Source organism: Geotrypetes seraphini, chromosome 3, assembly GCF_902459505.1.
Source record: "Geotrypetes seraphini chromosome 3, aGeoSer1.1, whole genome shotgun sequence".
In the NCBI taxonomy this organism is placed as follows: domain Eukaryota; kingdom Metazoa; phylum Chordata; class Amphibia; order Gymnophiona; family Dermophiidae; genus Geotrypetes; species Geotrypetes seraphini.
Window position 1 is genome coordinate 196,308,101 of NC_047086.1, and position 17,050 is coordinate 196,325,150.

Below are 17,050 nucleotides of genomic sequence, written 5' to 3' on the forward strand. Positions count from 1 at the left end.
CGCTTATGGCATTGCAAATATTAGGCCATCGATCGGATGGCTCGTTTTAATATTAATAACCTCATTTTAATAGTAATGAGGTCATTTGCATGCCAGAGTTGAACTTTTGTACGACTGCACGGACAACCACGCGATGAGCAATTTTCAGTACCAGGTCAGCAAATTCCAATGGTCACTAAACCAGTCAAACTGGTTTTGCAACCATCAGTACCTGATCAGAGCGTTTAGTGCATCTAGCCCTCTGTAACCCTCAAGGATAAGCAGTAGATTTTCCAAGGCCTACCTTACTAACAGGGTAGAGACTTAGGGCTCCTTTTACTAAGGTTTTAGCTCGTGCTTAGCGCGTGCTACAATGCCGCTTGCGCTAAACACTAATGCCTCCATAGAGCTTGCGTTAGTATTTTTTATTTAGCACGTGGTTAGCCCTTAATCTAACAGTTGGAGCAGCAGGTTGGGAACCAGAGGTCCAAGATTCAAATCCCAAAGTGGCTCCTTGTGGCTTTGGGCAAGCCGTTTAACCCTTCATTGTTTTAGGAAGACTGGGGACAATGATGATAAACCACCCCGCTTAAGGCCTGCCAATGAAACCATCATAGTTGTGACATCCTCATATATTGTTCACAGCTTATGTGCAGGAGAAACTACCACACAAATTCCACAGCTTTACTATGACTTATGTGAAATAATATTTTCTCCTATTTATTTTAAAATATGTAACTTCGTGACATGTCCACTGCTTTTTGTACTTGTTGAAAGAATAAACAATTGATTTATGTTTACCCTTTCCACTCCACTCAAGATTTTATATACCCCTATCATCTCTCAGCCATCTTGTCTATATGCTGAAGAGTCCTAACCTCTTTAGCCTTTCCTCAATAGGGAATTTCATTGTTCAAGTTTCAAGTTTATTTAAAATTTGATTTATTGCTTACTCAAAATTCAAAGCAATGTAGAAAGATAAAATTGCAACTTTCAGTGGAAAAATACATTTAGCTTAGACATGACACACAGGATATATGCTACCAAAGGGAAAAGAGGGGCAGGAAATACAATTTTTGATAGAAAGAAAGACAAATAGAGAATAAATGACAGGGAGGGTAAAACCAAAAAGGCTCAAAATATATCAGAGATCGGTGGATGTTGAGGTAACATAACACTGGCGAATTAGCAGTCAAAAGCATGTCTAAAAAGAAATCATTTTAACTTGCTCTTAAATTTATCTAGTAGATGTTCTTCCCTTAAGTGAATGGGTAGGGAGTTCCATGTTTGAAGTGCCATGACTGAGAAAATGTATTGACAATGTGTATTGATGATTTTAAGGGAGGGGACTGTCAGTAAGTGTTGATTGTTAGATCTAAGTGTTCTGACCGGGGCATATGGGATCAAAAGTCTATCAATGAAGGCTGGGGCATCATAAAGAAGAGACTTGAGAGTAAGCAGGCATATATTTTATAGGTTATATGATGGGATACTGGCAGCCAATGAGCTTTTTATAGGAGGGGCGAAACGTGGTCAAATGTCTTAGCTTTCATGATTAGTTTGATAAGAGGCATTTTGGATGATTTGTAAGCGTCAAATTTCTTTTGGGGAAGTTTCTATGAGTAGAGCGTTACAGTAATCAATTTTGGAAATTACCAGGGAGTGAATCAGAATGTTAAGTGATTTGGGCTCTAAGAATTTTGAAACTGAACGGATTTGGTGTAAATGTTGAAAGTAGAGAATGACTTTGAAAAAACTGTGTACTCCATGGCTACACATATTCCAATCTGTGACAAACCCACTGCCATGCCGGGATTTGTCACAGGAAAAACTAGAAAAGCCTACAAACCCTGATGCAGGAGGGCAGACCAGGTCAGAGCTCATGACAGAGAAAATAGCCGAACAGATTGTATTGGGACAATTCATTGATTTTATCAAAAAAACCGAACATTTTACAACCCAAAGAAGCAGGCTTTAGGTTAGGACACACAGCACAGAAATCTTTGTGTGTAGGTTTCTAAATGATGTTTATGAAACACTTGATAGCGATGTCTTTATATTTGCTGTGTCCATAGATCTCACAGCGGCTTTTGATTTAGTAGACTGAAGGAGATACACTGTGTTTGAGTGGTTCCAGTCATTTTTTTAAGGAAAGATCATATTCAGTAATTACCAACATACCACTGGTTACCACTAGTTTTTCTAGTATATTGTTGTATATCATTTAATACAATGATATACTCCACTAGTCACAATATCGAGTCATATACATTCCTCAGATTGCCACACCGATGTATGGTATGGTAACATATCCTCATAGGAACATTCTCTTTATGTGACGTTGTAACTGATTGTAAAATATTTAACTCGCTATAATATATTATTCATAATTTATAAAGTGCTTAAGTGCTTTGAAGGTGACTTATCTTTTACACCAGGTCTGCTTCAATCCCCACCGACACGTTTCAGAATTTTCTTCAGGGTCGGGGACGTGAACAGCAGACGTATCCGGGAAACAGCATAACGCTAATCTGGATATTACATGCTGGATTAGCGTTATGCTGTTTCCCAGATACGTCTGCTGTTCACGTCCCCGACCCTGAAGAAAATTCTGAAACGCGTCGGTGGGGATTGAAGCAGACCTGGTGTAAAAGATAAGTCACCTTCATAGCACTTAAGCACTTTATAAATTATGAATAATATATTATAGCGAGTTAAATATTTTACAATCAGTTACAACGTCACATAAAGAGAATGTTCCTATGAGGATATGCTACCATACCATACATCGGTGTGGCAATCTGAGGAATGTATATGACTCGATATTGTGACTAGTGGAGTATATCATTGTATTGACAGTACAGTATTCAGTGCCGTTTTTTGTTTTGGTATATCATTTAAGTCATCACATATCCCGGGTACCAATATTTTGCAGCAAAAGTAATTTGTGTTCACATTTGAACTTTTATTACTTTCTTCCACATCCTATTAAAACAAATCTGTGTGGTTCAGTAGCTCTGATGGGTTAAACTCCCTGTTGCTGCATGCATTCATCAGTTCCCTTACTCATGATTACTGCCATGGAGCCACAGTCAATCATAGCTCTTGCCTTGATCAATTCTTGCATAGTAGCAGGGGCATTAAATAAATTTTAGTGGCTATTCACTGACATATTGGACTTCAGTTTACATTTCACAGTCTATCACAATTACTCCTGATCAACCAGGAAATGGATATCCTCGGGATAGAGGGGCACATCCTCCTGAGACAAGATTTCATGAAGCCTGATGGCTGTGGCTTCTTTCTTCATCTTTGTCCTCCAGGTCTTCAACATCTGAAACACTCTCATTTGCATGTTGAATTTGTTCTCCTCCTCAATTTGTTCCAGCTTGCAGCTTTGGATCTCTAAGGACTGAATCCCAATTGTCTTCCATTCTTTCCCAAAGTTTCCTGCCGTCAGCATCAACTGCTGGTCTGTCACTAGTGGCATGGAAGTGCCTGGGATATAATAGAAAGACAATGTGTTAGTAGAAAGAAGAGAGAAAGCAAGAACTGTTTTGGCAATGAAAATGGTTTGACTAGATAGTCTATTAGCTTCCTTTCAACCAAAAAACAACAATGCATATGCACTGGAGCTTCCATGGTAATGTTGGTTAAAGAGATTCCAAATTAAGGTCCCCTTTTATCAAGCTACATTAGAGGTTTTTAGTGTGGGCCATAGAATTCCTATGAGCGTCAGAGCATTTACCTCACTGGCCCGTGCTAAAAAACCTCTAGCGCAGGTTGATAAGAGAAGGTAAGTTTTTACTGCAGGATCATCTTGGTGACTTAGCAATAGGGTGGATTTGATTTAAATCAAATCAATTTAAATCACTAGTCAAAAAGACTTGATTTAAATCATGGTTTTCTACAGATATATAAACTTAGCACTTAAATGGTAAGAGGTTGATTTGATTTGTTGTACATTGATTTGCAAAGGAACAAAGGGGCTAGGTATTTTTCTCAACTCTATTTATAATTTATAATATTTTTGCTGCGAAGAAGCATGTTTTCTCTGTAGACACAAATTCACCCTAAGGGTGAATGCTGCCACAGCCACCATCACCTTGGTAAAGGTCCAGGGCGCAGTTGCCAGCCCAAAAGGCAGAGCCAAGAATTGGAAATACTGTCTATGAACATGAAACTGCAAAAATTTGTGGTGCACCGGAAAAATGGGAACATGCAAGTATGCCTCTATGAGATCCAGAGAGGCAAGAAACTCTCCTGGGGCCACTGCTGCAATGCCCGAATGCATGGACTCCATGCGAAAGCATGGGACCTTAAGAGCCGCATTCACATGTTGAAGATCCAGAATAAGCAAGCCCGAGAGCTGTTCTCGACGGGCGACCCTAACGCGGGACTGGGTGGCCCGCTGAGTCGCTCGTCGGGGCTTGCTAGCCGGGGCTAGGAGGGGGCGGGGGGGGGCGGTCCGTTGCCTTGGGATCGCGGCTCCCCCCTTTATCAGGTCGTCGCAGCCGTGGGGGATTGTGGGTGGGAGGGGATAAAGGGAGGCGTGCTCGGAGGACCTAAACGGTTTGGTCCTCCGAGACTGCTCTGCTCACCACGTGTGGTCCCTGGCTGGGTGCGCGGCCTACTGGTGCGGGTCGGGTAGGGTTAACGGCGCGGCTTCTTCCTCCTGGTCGGTGCATAGGTTCGATGGCGCGTACTCCCACTGCCGCGGCTGTGGACTCAGCGGAGATCTCGATTTCGGCGGGTGATTCCTTCATTGAAGGCGACACAGCCCCGGTAAGTGCGGACGCTGGGGCGGGTAGAGAATTGCCTCCCAGGCGCTCCCGTTCGGCCGCCCGAACGGCGATAGCGCTGGAGGTAGGGAGAGAGTCTAATGTTGATCGGGGATGTGCGGGTTCGACCCGCAGGAGTAGGGGCCGACTTCCTGGGTCGCGCCCACGTGGCAGGGCCGCGGCTGGGGGGGAGGAGGCGGTTGCTTTGCCCGCTGTGGCGTCGGTGCTCAGGGTGGTATCCCGGGAGGCGGGAGAGGGACCTGCGGGGCGGGTGGAGGATCGGCGCGTTTTGGATACGTCTCCTTTAGTGGGGCGTGAGAGCGGAGCGAGCGGGTTTCCGGGTGCTCATGTTCTCCCTTCTACTTCGGGTGCGGCTAGTGGTCCGCTGGGAGGATCGGCAGGAGGTTGGTCCCCTTGGGGTATGTGGGATTCTCCTTGGGCTATGGGTCCGTGGGCTTCGGTACCACCCTCTTTTCTGGTAGTGGGTCCCTCGTCTCCGTGGGGACCGGGTTTTGTTGGGGGCGTTGGGGGTGGCGAGATCCGTGGTGAGGCTATGGGTTCTGTGGGGCTAACTTACCCTCCTGCTGTTCAGGTTGCTGGCCCCTGTCCGGATTTCTCCCCACAGGCGGTCGCCGCTGGACGTGTTGCCATGGCCGGTACATCTTCTGCGGGACCAGTTCGTGAAGGCCACACAGGAGCGGTGCGGATGAGCGTCGAGGGTCCAGCCCGGAGTGCTCAACGTCCTGCTATGGCGGCTGCTGTGGAGGGCGCCGCTTCTGAAGGAGTCGATGGCGGACGTGGACAAGGAGCTGACCGGATTACGGGTAACATGGCCTTAGAGGCTGGGGTTACTAGTCGGGGTAAGAAGGGGAGAAAGAAGGGTAAGGGTAAGAAGCGCCGTAGGGATAGGGATTCTTCTTCATCCTCTTCCTCTTCTGTAACATCCTCTTCCTCTTTTTCGTCGTCTTCATCTTCTGGGTCCAAGCGGCCGGTATCGAGTGGGGGTCAGGTGCAGGAAGGTGATGATCGGGGGGCGCCTGCATTGGTTGCGTTGTCAGAACTGTGGGAAAAGGTCCCGCGGTCCCTGCGGTGTAGAATTAGGAGGCGGGCCTGCGTCGATGTATTCGCACTTATGGAAGGTCGGGTCCGCAGTAGGAAGAAGAAGAGTAAGAAGGAGGGTGGGAAACCCAAGGTGGGTGTGGTGTCGCGTAATATTGTTAACTGGACGCGCGCGTTTTTACGTTTGGCCAGCGTATGGGGGAGAGATAGACCTCAGGACTATGGCCTTCTATTGGCTTACGCGGACTCAGTTTTAGATGCGTATCAGCGCTTCGGGGGTTGGGCGTGGCTGAATTACGATGAAGCGTTCCGAGACAAGATGGAGGAAAATCGGCATATGTCCTGGGGCACGCAGGACATTAATCTCTGGCTCACCCATATGGCGAAGCCAGGTGTTTCGGGTCAGGGACCTTCGGGGAAGCAGTTTCAGCAGTCAGCTGGTGAGGGGCGTTCCTTTCGTCCGCCCGGGAGTGCCGGTGCCGGGGGAGGTCCAGGCCTCTGCTGGCAGTTTAATAAATCTACCTGCTCCTTTACCGATTGCCGTTTTCGACACGCCTGCTCCCTGTGCGGTCAAGGTCACTCGGCACTTAACTGTCCCAAGAAGGGAGCAGGTGTCCCTCCTCCCCCGGGTAAGTGAGTCAGGGTCACACGGGTTGCCCACCCCGGTTATGGTGGGTGCCAGGCGTCCGTGGCTGGCTCATTATCGGGATGCGAGGGCGGCGGCCGTTTTATTGGGGGGGTTTAGTGAAGGATTTGTGATACCGTGTGTGCTGCCTTTATCGAATGTGCAGGCTTCTAATGCTTCCTCTGTGTCTCATCTTCGGGAGGAGGTTCGCCGGAAGTTGTCAAAAGAAATCGAGTTGGGGCGGATAGCGGGGCCTTTTCGCGCTCGTCCGTTTCCGGTGATGGTGATTTCTCCTCTGGCGATCATACCGAAAAAGGAGCCGGGTAAATATCGCCTGATCCACAACTTGTCCAGGCCTGCTGGCCTTTCGGTATATGACGGCATTCCGCGGGAGTTATGTTCAGTACGTTACGCGTCCTTTGACAGTGCCCTCGAAATCATTCGTCGTGTTGGCCCATCGGCTTGGTTGGCCAAGGTGGACATTGAATCGGCTTTTAGGTTATTGCCAGTGCATCCGTCCTCGTATCCTTTGCTGGGTTTTAAATTTGAGGGTGCCTTTTATTTTGATCGTTGCCTGCCGATGGGGTGCTCCGTTTCATGCGCTTTTTTGAATTATTTAGTTCCTTTCTGCACTGGGTCACGACTCGGCATGCGGGGAGGGACTCGGTAGTGCACTACTTGGACGATTTTCTTTTTGTAGGGGGAGCAGCTTCCGAGGATTGCTGGCGATTGAAGACAGTTTATGGCTGCGGAATTTGGGGTACCGTTGTCGGCTGACAAGTTGGAGGGCCCTTCTACATGTCTCACGTTCCTGGGGATCGAGATTGACACCGTAGCAATGGTTACTCGGCTTCCGCTGGGCAAGGTGCGGCAGTTGCTGGATTTGATATCGCTGGTAGGGGGTGCTCGTAAGCCTACTTTGCGACTGGTTCAGTCTCTGTTAGGGTCCCTCAATTTCGCCTGTCGGGTGTTGCCTATGGGTCGCCCATTTTCACGTCGTTTGGCGGTGGCGACTGCGGGTGTTCATGATCGCAGACACGTTGTGCGGATTTCGGCTGGGATTCGGGCCGATTTGCAGATGTGGTCTATGTTTCTCGAGTGTTTCAATGGTTCGCTTCCCATTCAGCTGCCGGAGGTCACTAATGTGGATCTTGAGCTGCAATCTGATGCGGCTGGAGGCGTCGGTTTCGGTCTTTACTTCCAGGGCGCTTGGTGCGCGGCGGCGTGGCCGGAGGCTTGGCGGCGGGAGGGCCTTACCCGTAATGTTACTCTGCTGGAACTGTTTCCGTTGTTGGTGGCTTGTGAGTTGTGGCCGGACAAGTTGCAGAACAGGCGGGTTGTGTTTTGGTGTGACAACATGGGAGTGGTGGAGGTAGTCAACAGACAGACGGCAAAATGCTTGCAGGTGACTGCGCTAATGCGTGAGCTTGTCGTGCGCTGTTTGCGACTTAACCTGTTCATTCGTGCGCGACACGTTCCTGAGTGCAAAATAGCCTCGCTGACGCTCTTTCTCGTTTTCGCTTTTGCAGTTTTGACAGCTGGCGCCAGAAGCACAGCCGGAGGGATTGCCGATGCCGGTGCATTTGTGGAGCGTGGCGGGGAGCGGATCTGGTACCTCCTACAGCGCTCAGTAGCGCCATCTATGTGGGTCCGGTACAACAGGGGCTTTGTGACAGTATCGGGTTTTCTTCAGTCTCGGGGATGGCTCCCTGGACCGGTGTCAGAGTTGCTGCTGGCAGAATTTTTGGCCTCGGCGCATCTTCGGGGATGTTCTCGGAGCGCGGCGGTTGGGCATCTGGCGGGCTTTACGTTCTTTTGCAGAGCATTAGGATGGACGTGCCCGTCGTCAGGGTTTTTGCCCCGTCGGATTTTAGCGGCGTGGGGTAGGATGGCTCCGCGAGTGCCTGACTCTCGTCTGCCTATTACCCATGCGTTGCTGGTTAACCTTGTCGAGGTGCTGCCTAGGGTGACGAGCTCGGGTTTTGAGACGTGCTTGTTTCGGGCGGCTTTCTCCTTATCGTTTTTCGGTGCGTTGCGCGTGGGCGAGTTGCTTGTCCATCCGTCGGATGTTCAGGGACTGCGAGGCCTGCGGCGCACTCAGGTGTCTATCTCCGGTCCCACATTGCGAGTTTTCATTGCTCGTTCAAAGGCGGATCAGCTGGGCAGGGGGCGTACGTTGGTCCTGCATCAGGTTGAGGGTTGTGCGTCATGCCCCGTCCGATCGCTGGCTGCCTATATGGCGATCCGTCCTTCCTATGCCTTGGCGTGATGGTGCATGAGGATGGTGCTCTTCTTTCGCGATATCAGTTCTTGGCCGTGCTACGTCTGGCTTTAGGTGCCGTGCAGCGGGTCCTGTCTGTCTGGTTTTTCGGGCATTCCTTCGTCCACTGGGCTGGGGAGCGTGCAGTGGTCCGACCTGGTGGTCGTCATTTGGGCCTCGGGCAGCGGGGACAGAGAGGCATGCGATGGCACCAGTTGCTTCCTCTGATGAATGATCTTCGTCGGCATCCTCGCCGCCCGGATCTGTTGATTCTTCACCTGGGGGGCAATGATGTTGATGCGCTGAGTGGAAAACATCTTATCGACATGGTGATTGGGGATTTGGGAGTGGTACAGGGTTGGTTCCCTGAGGCTCGGTTGGTCTGGTCCGATATCATTCCTCGACCCAGCCGACTGGAGTCTCGGCGGTGGACCAGGGGGCTCATAAAGGTTAACAGACAGATAGGTCGATGGGTGGAGTCCAGGGGAGGTATTCAGGTGAGACATGACTGGGTAGATGTGTCTTGTGCAGGGTTGTTTTATAGGGATCGGGTTCATTTGTCCGATATAGGTTGGGATTTGTTATTGGATGACTTCGCCACCTGTTGTGAGCGAGTGTTGGTCTCCTAGCCGCAGCTCTGTTCCTTGTGGGGTTGGGCCTGTAACTAGTTACAGGCCTGTGGCGGTATCCCGAGCTACTGGCTACTGGGGCTCATCAAGGGATGAGCGGTGGGCCGGCTGGGCGCCGTGCCTGGTGGGTCGGTTGACCCTGGATAATGGGGCATGTGTGGGACATGCCACCCCTCAGACCCTAGCTTGGATGGCGGGGTCGGGGGCCAATTACTTCTGGTGGTAGCTCGGGATCTGGTAACAATGGTGATACCATTGTTAGGGGGTTTTTTGTTAATGTTTTAATTGTGGCTGTTAAATTATGTATATTTAATTGTGTTAATTGTATTAAGAATATGTTATTATTCAATAAACAGGGCTGCGGCCAGGTTTTACCACTTAAGATGTCTTGGTCTTCTTGGGATTGGGAAGAGGTCGGACGGGAGGAGGGGGAGATCGTGTTAACAGAAGCGGGTCACTCCAGGTACCGCTGTTATAAGCAAGCCCGAGAGCTGGTCTCGACGGGCGACCCTAACGCGGGACTGGGTGGCCCGCTGAGTCGCTCGTCGGGGCTTGCTAGCCGGGGCTAGGAGGGGGCGGGGGGGCGGTCCGTTGCCTTGGGATCGCGGCTCCCCCCTTTATCAGGTCGTCGCAGCCGTGGGGGATTGTGGGTGGGAGGGGATAAAGGGAGGCGTGCTCGGAGGACCTAAACGGTTTGGTCCTCCGAGACTGCTTTCCCACCCACCCTCCCATTAGTTTATGGGGGTAGTATCGGTAAGGGTCGCGGTATCCCGAGCTACTGGCTACTGGGGCTCATCAAGGGATGAGCGGTGGGCCGGCTGGGCGCCGTGCCTGGTGGGTCGGTTGACCCTGGATAATGGGGCATGTGTGGGACATGCCACCCCTCAGACCCTAGCTTGGATGGCGGGGTCGGGGGCCAATTACTTCTGGTGGTAGCTCGGGATCTGGTAACAATGGTGATACCATTGTTAGGGGGTTTTTTGTTAATGTTTTAATTGTGGCTGTTAAATTATGTATATTTAATTGTGCTAATTGTATTAAGAATATGTTATTATTCAATAAACAGGGCTGCGGCCAGGTTTTACCACTTAAGATGTCTTGGTCTTCTTGGGATTGGGAAGAGGTCGGACGGGAGGAGGGGGTGATCGTGTTAACAGAAGCGGGTCACTCCAGGTACCGCTGTTATAGGCCTCCAATACTTTGGAGCCTTTCTTTGACATGATAAAGTACATAGACTAGAGTATCTGCCTGAGCCTGAGTGGTCGGGCAGCACTGGCTCTAAAGCTTGAATATCCAGCAAGCGCTAAATGGTGGCTTGAATCTTGAGCGCTTTGTCCAGGCGACCAGCAGGAGAGTCCACGAACCAATTTGTTAGATGCCAGGCAAATTCCAGCTTGTAGCCCGACTGAATAATGTCCAAGATCCACTGGTCAGACGTAATGTGCATCCAGGTGAGAAGAAATGCTGAGAGCTGGCCCCCAAGCTGAAGAGGGGCATCTCTCAGCCTGGCATCATTGTGCCTTTCTGGCAGAGGGTGCAGAACGAGAGGTAGAAAGCTGGGAACGCCTATAGTGAGCATACCATCATCAGGAGCCCTGTGAAAATCTCTGCGACATGGCATTTTCATATAGTCTAGAGTGCTGTGAGCCATGAAAAGTAGAACAACCAGAACCCCTGGAAGGGCTGAGTCGGCTCTCAGGCAGAGTCTTAGGGCGACAGTCCATCACAGAATTCATGAGGTCATCCAGACCTTTGCCAAACAATAACTGCCCCTAAAAAGGCAGCCTAGCCAAAGTAGCCTTGGAAGGGGAATCATTAGCCCACTGTCTGACCCAGAGCATTCTGCGGGCAGAGATGGAATATGCTGACACCTTTACCAAAACTCGCATGAGGTCATACAGTGCATCAGCCATATAATCTGTCCCAACCAAAAGAAGTTGAGGAGGAGGATCCAACGCCTCACTCTCTAGTGTGCGCAGTCGAGAGAAACAAGCGCGTGTGACAAGACGTTGTCGAAGCAGCTTTGATGCCTAAAGCAGCTGTGTCAAAGAGTTTCCTGAAGACCACATCCACCCGGCAGTCCTGCATGTCCTTTAACACTACACCACCCTCACTGGGGAGAGAGGTGCGCTTAGTCACCTGCACCACCAAAGAATCAACCCTGGGCTGACCCTCCTGTGCCGGGGGATACAAGCATGACATAGCTCTGGCAATCTTCAGAGCACCCTCTGGAGAATCAAACTGCTCCGAAACCAGAATGCTCATAACAGGGTGCCAGGGAAGGGTAGCAGACTGTGTGCACATACCACAAAGCCAGGAGGAAGAAGTAGATGGAGATGGCTGAGTAACTAAGTTCAATTCCTGCAAAGACTCAGAAATAAGGTCCAGCAGAGCCACAGACTTAAATAAGCGCAGGACTGTAGGATCATCCCCAGGATCCAAGACCCCAGAGGGATCCAGCACACAGCCCCAGAACACCCATTCCAGAAAGCGCTGTACCTGCAAACAAGGGATCAGTAAGCGAAAAATCTGTATCAGGGTCCCCCAGATCAGGGTCAGGCAGTGTGAAAGGCTGAGGCGAGGATGTGTCCGAAGGCATAAGACTAGTAAGAGACGTCGTGGAGGAGGATTGGGATTGCTCAGGGAGAGAATACTTGTTCTGAAATTCAGACCACAAAAATTTCATAAATTTAGAAAAACTATACGGCTCCTGGGGCTCCTTAGATTATTTAAATTTGCATTTCTTAGTCTGCAGAGGGTCTGCAGCCTGGCAAATGGAATTACCAGCTGTGCCGAGCTCCGAAATCAACAAAGGCTGCCCTGCCAGGCTAGCTGAGCGTTTAGTCACCTGCTTCAGCGGAGGAGAGACTAAGCTTGACGTAGCCATGCCCCTCCCCTGCTGAGCCACATGGTAAGTGGCACAAGGAGACTCTAAAAGTGATAAATTTGCGCAATCCTGGCAAGATTCTACACAAGAAAAGCCCAAAGCACTCCATCACAGCAAGTTTCCAGGCAAAAATTGCAGTTTTGAAGAAGCAGGGAGTTTTAGAAAAAAAGATCACTAAAAATCCAAGATGGCTTCCATCAAGAAATTTGTGCCAAAATCGTGATTTTTTTTCACACTTACGAAGGTGTTGATGCCCCTGTACAGGTCGTTGGTGAGGCCCCACTTGGAGTTTTGGAGACCATATCTGACAAAGGACACAAAAAGGCTTGAAGTGGTTCAAAGGAGGACGACGAAAATGATAGGAGGTTTGTGACAAAAGACATATGAGAAGAAACTGGAAGCCTTGAATATGTATACCATAGAGGAAAGGAGGGACAAGGGAGATATGATTCAGACGTTCAAATATTTGAAAGATATTAACGTAGAACAAAATATTTTCCAGAGAAAGGAAAATGGTAAAACCAGAGGTTGAGGGGTGAGAGACTCAAGAGCAATGTAAGGACTTTCTTCTTAATGGAGAGGGTGGTGGATGCCTGGAATGCGCTCCCGAGAGAGGTGGTGGAGAGGAAAACGGTGACGGAGTTTAAAAAAGCATGGGATGAACACAGATGATCCCTATTGCGGTGTCTTTTAGAAGTAGGGAGATCCTGGATTCTCTACAAGGATAATTTTTCCAGCAGTTGGTAATGGAACCCATGCAGGATGGGGTCATACTGGACTTAGTGATTACAAATGGGGAAAGTGTTTCTGATGTTACAGTGGATGATCATCTGGCATCCAGTGATCAATGTATGGTATGGTGATATTGTACTGCTGGGTATCTGTGTCATCTGTGTTGCAACTGCTTCTAATAAACATTATTTCAAAAAAAAAAAAAAAAAAAAAAGATGGGTGTAGAGAGGGCTCATTCAAAAGCAAAGGTTCTAACTTTGTTCGGATGGGGGATTACGTCAAGGAATTGTTGTCTGGATGGGAAAGGAGTGGAAATGCAGTGGGCAAAACTGAGAAGAGTAATCGTAAGCGCTACAAATCTTTTTGTGAGGCAAGTAAGTAAGAGGAAAAGAAGGCCGATTTGGTTCTCAAAAGTAGTAGCTGAGAAGGTAAGGAATAAGAGGTCAGCTTTCATAAACTACAAAAGATCACAGACAAATATCTGGAAAAGTTAAGAGAGGCTGGTCGTGTAGTTAGGGAAACAAAGATGTAAATGGAATAAAAAAAAAATAGATGATACGGTAAAACTGAGATATATTAGTGATAGTAGATATATTAGTGATAGTAAGAAGTGCAAAAGTGGCATTGTGAGACTCAAAAGTGAAACGGAGAAATATGTAGAAGCTGATTTGCTTAATAAATATTTCTGTTCTGTGTTCACGGCTGAAGCACTGGGAGCAGGACCACAGAAGACAAACATGAATAGGGATGGAGGAGTGATTTCAAGTTTCAAGTTTTCAAGTTTATTTAAAATATTTGATTTGATCGCAAAATCCAAATCCAATGTGATTTACATTTAAAAATTACAGTTAAAAATTTACAGTTAAAAATTTACAGTTAAAAATTAGGTTAAAATAAAAAAACAAGACAATTAGTACTAATTTAAAAAAAATAATACGTTTGAAAAAGGGAGGAGAAAAAAAGAGGATTAAATACATTTCATAAACAAATAAAAAGGGATAGGTAATGAAACAAGAGGTTGGGGAAGGTTACCCACTTAAATTCACTTGGCAGTATTCCTAGTCCACTGTAAAATAATAAAATTTAAATGAATCAGTTAAAAGCGTCCTTTAAAAGCCAACTTTTTAGGAGACTTTTAGGGCTCCTTTTACGAAGCCGCGTTAGTGGCTTTATCATGCGCGACTTTTAATCACGTGCTAACCCCCGCACTAGCCGGAAAACTACCACCTGCTCAAGAGGAGGCAGTAGCGGCTAGCGCGGCCGGCAGTTTAGCGTGCGCTATTACGCATGTTAAACCACTAACGCGCCTTCGTAAAAGGATCCCTTAAACTTGCTAAGTAATTTTTCTTCTCATATGTTGATCGGGAGCGAATTCCAAATTTGAGGGGCTGTAACAGAAAAAATCACATGCCTCCTTGAATAAATGAATTTTAGCGAGGGGACTACTAGTAAAGATTTTTCTTCGGATCTTAAAGATTTTGTGGGAATATATGGGTTCGTGAGAAGCTAGCTAAAATTAAGATAGACAAAGTGATGGGGCCAGATGGTGTACATCCAAGGGTGCTGAAGGAACTTAGGGAAGTTCTGATGGCTCCACTGACTGACCTTTTCAATGATCTCTAGAATCGGGAGTGGTACAGCAAGACTAGAGAAGGGCAGATGAGAGACTAAGCACAAAAGTGGAAGTAAGGAAGAAGTAGGGAATTATAGCCCGGTAAGTCTGACTTCTGTGGTAAGCAAATTAAGGGGTCCTTTTACAAAGCTGCACTAGCGGTTTTATCGCATGCACTGGATTAGTGTGTGCTAACCGGAAATCTACCGCCTGCTCAAAAGGAGGTGGTAGCGGCTAGCGCGTGCGGCAATCTAGCACGCGCTATTCCGCGCATTAAGGCCCTAGCACAGCTTTGTAAAAGGAGCCCTAAGTTTTTAAAACAGAGAATGGTGACGTTTATGGAATCCTGTGGATTATGGGACTGACGGCAACATGGATTCACTAGAAGTGGGTCTTGTCAGTCAAATCTGATCAATTTCTTTGACTGGGTGACCAGAGAATTGGATAGAGGGAGTGCGCTAGATGTGGTGTATTTAGATTTTAGCAAAGCCTTTGACCGTGTTCCACACAGATGTCTAATAAATAAACTGAGTGCCCCCAGGATGGGTCCCAAAGTGACGGGCTCGTTCAAGAACTGGTTGAGTGGAAGGCATCAGAGCAGGGGTGCCCAACACGTCGATCGCGATTGACCAGTAGCTCAGGAAGGCAACGCGAGTCGATCGCGGAGCCCATCCCGGGCTCCGTGATAGACTCGTGTTGCCGTCCTGATCTACCAGGCTGATCAGCCTTCCTCTCCAGTGTTCTCTCTAGGGCCTTTTAGCTGGGTGGCCGTCCAGCTGTCATCTGCTGCTGCCGCCGCTGCTGAACATAAAACCCCCCCCAAAAAAAACCAGCTTGGAGATTTCAGCCCGTAGCGAACTTATGCTCTGCAGCTTTAACGTGTGCGTGCTGGCTTCCCTTCTCTTCCCTCCGAAACCGGAAGTTATGTCCAGGGGGGGGAGAAGGGAAGCCGGCACGCACATGTTGAGAGCCCTGAAGCAAGCGTTCGTTATGGGCTAAGGTGGGAGACAGGTTAGTGAAACATTTCCTCTTCTTGCTGCCGGGTCCTGCCTACTTTCTGTTTCCGCGAAGGCAGGACCCGGCATCATTTCCCCCAACAGCTCTATCACGATGCTGGTCGGCCGAAGCAGGGAGAGGTTGGGGCGTCATCGGCTTTCGGGCCTGTTATTGGTGGCGGTTTGGGTCCTGGTCCCCGATGGCAGTGGCTTGTGGGAGGGCAGGGAGAAAGAAAGAAAAAGGGCAGGCAGGGAGACAGAAGGAAAGAAGAGAAACAGAAAAAAAAGAAAGGGAGGCAGAGAAAAAGAAAGGGCAGGGAGAGAGGAAGGAAAGTTGGGGGAGGGAACGAGGTCTGGAGGAGAGGAAGCATACAGGCTAAAAGAAGGGAAGAAAGATTGGATGCACAGTCAGAAGAAGAAAGTGCAACCAGAGACTCATGAAATCACCAGACAAGGTAGGAAAAATGATTTTATTTTAAATTTAGTGATCAAAATGTGTCTGAATTTATATCTGCTGTCTATATTTTACACTAAGGTCCCCTTTTACTAAACCGCAATAGAGTTTTTTAGTGCAGGGAGCCTATGAGCGTCGAGAGCAGCGCTGGGCATTCAGCGCAGCTCCCTGCGCTCTAAAAACTGCTATTGTGGTTTAGTAAAAAGGGAGGGGGGTATATTTGTCTATTTTTGTATGGTTTTTACTGAGGTGATAGTGTCATCTGCTTTGACCTCTTTGAAAAACCCTGGAATAGGAATGATAATTAACATTTTCTATGCGTACAGTTTTTTTTTTTAAATTTTATTGTTGGTAGATCATTTTGACTTGGTCATTTTAAAAGTAGCTCGCAAGCCCAAAAAGTGTGGGCACCCCTGCATCAGAGGATAGTGATCAATGGAGATCGCTCTGAGGAAAGGGTTGTTACCAGTGGTGTGCCTCAAGGTTCTGTTCTTGGGCCTGCTCTTTTTAACATTTTTATAAACGATATTGCTGTCGGGTAAGATTTGCTTCTTTGCAGATGATACAAAAATCTGCAATAGAGTAGAGACCCAGGATAGTGTGAATAACATGAAGAACGACCTAACGAAACTTTAAGAATGGGTTTGAAATTTGGCAGCTAAAATTAATGCTAAGAAATGCAAGGTCATGCATTTGGCTGCAAAAACCCGAGGTAATGGTACAGTTTAGGGGGTGAAGAACTTATGTGTACAACAGAAGAGCGGGACTTGGGTGTGATTGTATGTGATGATCTTAAGGTGGACAAACAGGTTGAAAAGGTGACGGCGAAAGCTAGAAAGATGCTAGGGTGCATAGGGAGAGGTATAGCCAGTAGGAAAAAGGAGGTATTGATGCCCCTGTATAATACTTTGGTGAGACCTCATTTAGAACAATGTGTACAATTCTGGTGGCCGCACCTTCAAAAAGATATAAAAAGGATGGAGTCGGTCCAGAGGAAGGCTACTAAAATGGTGTGTGGTCTTCATCATAAGGTGATA

General features: G+C 48.0%; 1 protein-coding gene across 3 annotated transcripts in view; it reads right to left on the minus strand.

The window, feature by feature from the left end:
* Nucleotides 1-2,723: 2,723 nt before the first annotated feature.
* The window catches only part of LOC117358048, a 44,390-nt gene continuing 30,063 nt past the window's right edge, over nt 2,724-17,050 (minus strand). For all 3 annotated transcript variants that reach the window (XM_033939478.1, XM_033939480.1, XM_033939479.1), the window contains exon 4: nt 2,724-3,477. In XM_033939478.1, coding sequence (XP_033795369.1) covers nt 3,188-3,477 — 290 coding nt within the window. In that variant the 3' untranslated portion in view covers nt 2,724-3,187. The remainder of the gene's footprint in view (nt 3,478-17,050) is intronic.